This window comes from Guillardia theta (genome assembly GCF_000315625.1).
Source record: "Guillardia theta CCMP2712 unplaced genomic scaffold GUITHscaffold_4, whole genome shotgun sequence".
NCBI lineage: Eukaryota > Cryptophyceae > Pyrenomonadales > Geminigeraceae > Guillardia > Guillardia theta.
Genome location: NW_005434670.1, coordinates 82,237 through 86,679, shown reverse-complemented (window position 1 = coordinate 86,679; position 4,443 = coordinate 82,237). Strand labels below are relative to the sequence as shown.

The 4,443-nt window shown below is 57.0% G+C and overlaps 1 protein-coding gene across 1 annotated transcript in view; it reads left to right on the top strand.

Annotated features, from left to right (window-relative positions):
* Positions 1 to 571: 571 nt before the first annotated feature.
* The window catches only part of GUITHDRAFT_41061 (hypothetical protein), a gene marked incomplete at both ends in the record, with an annotated part of 7,886 nt that continues 4,014 nt past the window's right edge, over positions 572 to 4,443 (top strand). Inside the window, 7 exons of the mRNA XM_005840846.1 lie at positions 572 to 1,294; positions 1,341 to 1,555; positions 1,605 to 2,601; positions 2,738 to 3,166; positions 3,285 to 3,410; positions 3,611 to 3,730; positions 3,847 to 4,152. Of these exons, the coding sequence (XP_005840903.1) occupies positions 572 to 1,294; positions 1,341 to 1,555; positions 1,605 to 2,601; positions 2,738 to 3,166; positions 3,285 to 3,410; positions 3,611 to 3,730; positions 3,847 to 4,152 (2,916 nt within the window). The remainder of the gene's footprint in view (positions 1,295 to 1,340; positions 1,556 to 1,604; positions 2,602 to 2,737; positions 3,167 to 3,284; positions 3,411 to 3,610; positions 3,731 to 3,846; positions 4,153 to 4,443) is intronic.

Here is a 4,443-nt window from a genome sequence, read left to right as displayed (position 1 = left end):
GAAAATTGGGTGAAGTTTTCACAAGCTTGCATGCGCCCTCTCCTCGGCGCGGGGATGCAGGGGCTGAAGTACCGGGAGTAGCCCCCAGAGCAGGAGGGCTGGTGCGTGAGAGGAGCTAAGTGACAGCGAGCAAGCGAGGAGTTGCGGTGCAAGAGGTCCAACAAGCACACCTGATACTCATACTCCCCCCTCCGTAATGGTACGACCGAACTCGAACTTGTACGAGATTTTGCGGAGGGAACGATCAGGGTTAAAGATGGTCAAGGCGTTTGGCTTCTATCTCATGCTTCTTACTCTCCTGACTATGGAGAAGGGTTGGCCTGTGGTGTCTGGCCATAGTCAGTATGACTCCGCTCCACGATTCAATCGCATGTACAACCTGCGGAGCGCCAGGGTTTTGAGATCTCAATGCGTTCAGAGAGAAGGCGATGCAGTGCATGACTATACCTACTTGAGCTCGAGAAAGCGACCTCACTATCCTTGTCTGCACCTTCGAGGAGGATCGGGCGATACCCATGAAAGCATGGACAATGCAGGCAATACACAGCTTCTGAAGCAGACATTCTCAAACTGGAAGGACCTTATGAAGTCCCTCATGTCTTCTGAGAATGAGATCCGCAAAGAGGCCGAGAAGAAGTACGAAGAGATCAAGACTGAAATGCCTGATGCCACATGCACGGCTCTGATACAAGAGATCGCTCAGGGTGAGAGTGAAGAGTCAAAGACTATGGCCGCCGTTCTGGCGAGATCAACTCTATCGGAAGTTTGGGAGAAACTCTCTACAAGTACGAAGGAAGATTTACAATCACGATTGCTGGATGCTCTCAAAGCAGAGTCCTCTGCCCCCTTTTTAAGGAAGGTCGCCAACGTTGTCGGCGCGATATCCTTCGCTGCCAACGATGGCAAGTGGCCGCAACTTCTTCCTACCCTGTATGAGATGTGCAAGCACGAGGACTCGAACAAGAAGGAGCTTGGCTTCTACATGCTCTCCCTTGTCCTCGGCCATGCCGGCAGCGACCTGATGAAGTTCGACGAGGAGCTCCATCCTCTGTTTGAGAACGCGTTGCAAGACCGCAGCTGTGGCGTGCAGGTGTCAGGGTTGAAGGCCATCTCCTCCTTTCTCTCCTCTTGCTCTACCAACAAGCAGATGAAGCCTGCTCAGGCGCTGCTGTCAAGGATGCTGGCAGCTATCGGGTCAGCCGTGCAAGGGGACGAGTACAATGCGCGTGCTGGCCTGGACGTATTGATTGAGATCGTTCAAGTCAATCCTCGCTTCTTCAAACCGCAGCTGAAGGTTTCTTATCGTCTTGCTCGCTACACATCTCACACATGCCATGCAGGAGATCTCCTCAGCCATGCTTCAGCACATCACCATGAACAGGAACCTCGAGCCGGCTACTCGTCGTCTCGCCCTCGAGTTCCTTGTCGAGCTCGCGGAGAAGGCGCCAGCCATGATCAAGTCTTCGGAGAACCTGCTCAAGGACATCGTAGCTGTGTCGCTCGTCCTCATCGTCGAGGGGCTGGACACAAAGATCGACCTCGAACGATGGAACCGGTGACGTCACACCCTACCTGTTGCTCGCTCTCGCTGACTAGGGCCGCAGGTGGGAGGACGAGGACGATGTGGATGAGGAGCTGCAGGGCTTCTTCGAGCAGGGTCTTGAGGCCCTCGACAGACTGGCGGTGGCGATAGGAGGGGCAAAGATGCTGCCAGCTGCATTCTCCTTCATCCCGGACTTCATCGCAGACAAGGACTGGAGGTACCGGATGTGTGCGCTCTACTGCATCTCGCAGATCGGGGAAGGAAGCTACAAGGTGATGAAGAAACACCTGGCGGGAGTCGTCGGGCTTATAACTCCTCTGCTTCGCGACGACTTCGTGCGGGTCCGATGGGTCGCCATCAACTGCATTGGGCAGCTGAGCACGGACCTCGGCCCCGCCATCCAGAAGCAGTTCCATGACACGATCCTCCCGGCCCTCATCAGCGCTATGGACACCACACAAGAGCCGAGCATGAGAGTCAGCGTGCATGCTGCTGCTGCTACCATCAACTTCTGCGAGCATGCGTCGGAGGAGCTCCTGACTCCCTACCTCCCTCACCTGCTCCAAAGACTGGCGCATCTCCTGCAGCAACCGCACAAGCAGGCCAACGAGCAGGCCATCACGACGGTGGCGGCGATCGCGATCGCTGTCGGGGAGCACTTTATCCCGTACTACCAGGAGTTCATGCCATTCCTCAAGTCACTGCTGGCCAAGTCAGCCGGGGACGCGAGCATGGCGAAGATCCGAGGCAAGGCGATGGAGTGTATCAGCCTGATCGGGGTGGCGGTCGGGGCCGAGAAGTTCAGAGAGGACGCCAAGGAGACGATGCAGCTCATCTTCAGCATGCAGGAGCAGGAGCTCCCCCCCGACGACCCTCAGCTCTCCTACCTCCATCAGGCCTGCGGCAGAATCTGCCGGGTACTGAAGAGCGAGTTTGTGCCTTACCTGCCGGCGATCCTTCCCTCCCTCCTTCGGTCGGTGGCGATCAAGCCGGACGTGAGAGTAGAGGACGGGGACACCGCAGACAACGATGATATGGAGGGAATGGAAGTTGTGCAGGTAGCTCAGAATCCCTTTTCCTTGTCCTCCTGATCCACCTCTCGCTCTTGCTCCTCCCTCTTCTGCTCTCCTTCTCCTGCTCTCCCTGCTCTTCCTGCTGGCTCTTAGTTGGCTGCCTTGTCTCATTGCCACTCAGGTCGGCGACAGTCTGATCAGCATCAAGACTTCCGCGCTGGAGGAGAAGGCCAACGCATGTCAGATGCTCGTGACCTACCTCGAGCAGCTGGAGGACGGCTTCTTCCCCTACCTCGAGCAGGTGGGCAGGGAGATGAAGCCTCTCCTCACCTTCTGGTACCACGACGATGTGCGATCCTCTGCCATCCAGAGCATGCCAGCGATGGTGCAGGCGGCCGTGAGCTACCAGGAGAAGCAGCAGGCCGATCGCAGCATCGTCACGCAGGTCCTCGGCTTCGCCTTCCCAGCTCTGCTGCAGTCGCTGCTGGTGGAGCCCGAAGTGCCTCTTCAAGCTCAGACGTGCAGGGCCATCGCCCAGTGCGTCAAGTCCTGTGGAAGGAACTGCCTCTATGCCGACCAGCTGGCTGAGGTGGCCAAGGCGCTGAAGCAGGTAGGGCATCGAAGGGGAGAGGATGAGGGGAGGAAGAGCGAAGAGAAAGGGAGAAGGAAGCAAGAGCGAGGAGGGGGAGGGGAGAACGATTAGAATAAGAGGTTGATTTTGTTTTCAGCTACTCGAAGACTCCAACGAGAGGATGGAGACTCTGCAAGGCGACAAATCGGAGGACGAGGAGGACGAAGACGAGGATCAGGAGGAACGGGAGGCGATAGCTGCAGAGACAGAAATGATCGACGAGGTTATCATAACTCCTCCTGCTCTTTCCCCTAACAGCGCGAAAAGTCTACGGCCCCCCTCCTCTGTCCTTGCTCCTCCTCGCTTCCGTTGACTTCCATCTGCTGTTCCTCCTGCCCCTCCCCTTTCTCACCTTCCTGGCTCAGTTTCCCTTCCCTCTCCTCTCGAGTCTCTTCCTCCGTCTCGCTCACTTGGGGTTCGCAGGTCATCTACTTGGTCGGCAAGCTGATAGAGACGCACGACAACGGTTTCTTCCCCTACCTCGAGGAGCTCCTCCCCTGGTTCCTTGACAAGCTTGGCGATCATTCCCACATCGCCTTCAAGGTCCTCCCCTCTTCCTCCCGTTTCTCCCTCCCCCCCCTCCCCCCTCCCTTCCTCCCCTCCTCTCCTCTTGTTCTCTCAATCCTGCTCTCCTCGCGCTTGCCTCACTCCCCTCGCAGCGGCTGGGCATGGCGATGATCGACGACGTTGCCGAGCTCGCGGGCTCCTTCGCTGAGCGATACGTGGCAACTTTCATGCCGCTGATGCTTCGACACGCCTCCTCGCTCGACGACGAGCTCCGTCAAGCAGCTCTCTACGGCATCGGAGTCTGCGCCCTTAACGGCGGCCCAAGTTTCAGCCCCTACACCGCCAAGGCCGTCATGACGCTGCTGCACGTCGCTAGAGAGGAAGGGGCGCGTTCCAAGGACAAGGAGAGCGCGACAGACAATGCGGTTGCCTCCTTGGGAAAGATTGGTCAGCACCAGGTGCTTTCAAGTCCTTGTAGTGGACCACTCCTTCCCCTCCTTCTCGTCTCTCTTCATCTCATTCCTCTTGTTCATTCTTTCTTGTGCCTTTCACCTTGTCTACCTCCCACCTCTACTTCCTCTCGCTTTCATTTCTGTTTTTTGTGGTTCCATTGCTGCTCTGACTTTCCTCACCTTTCTTTCTCGATCATCTCAACCTTGGATCTCCAAACTCTCTCCTCCTCCTCCTCCTCCTCCTCCTCCTTCTGAGAGAATCTGTTCGCATGCAGGAACACGATCCTCTACCCGTGC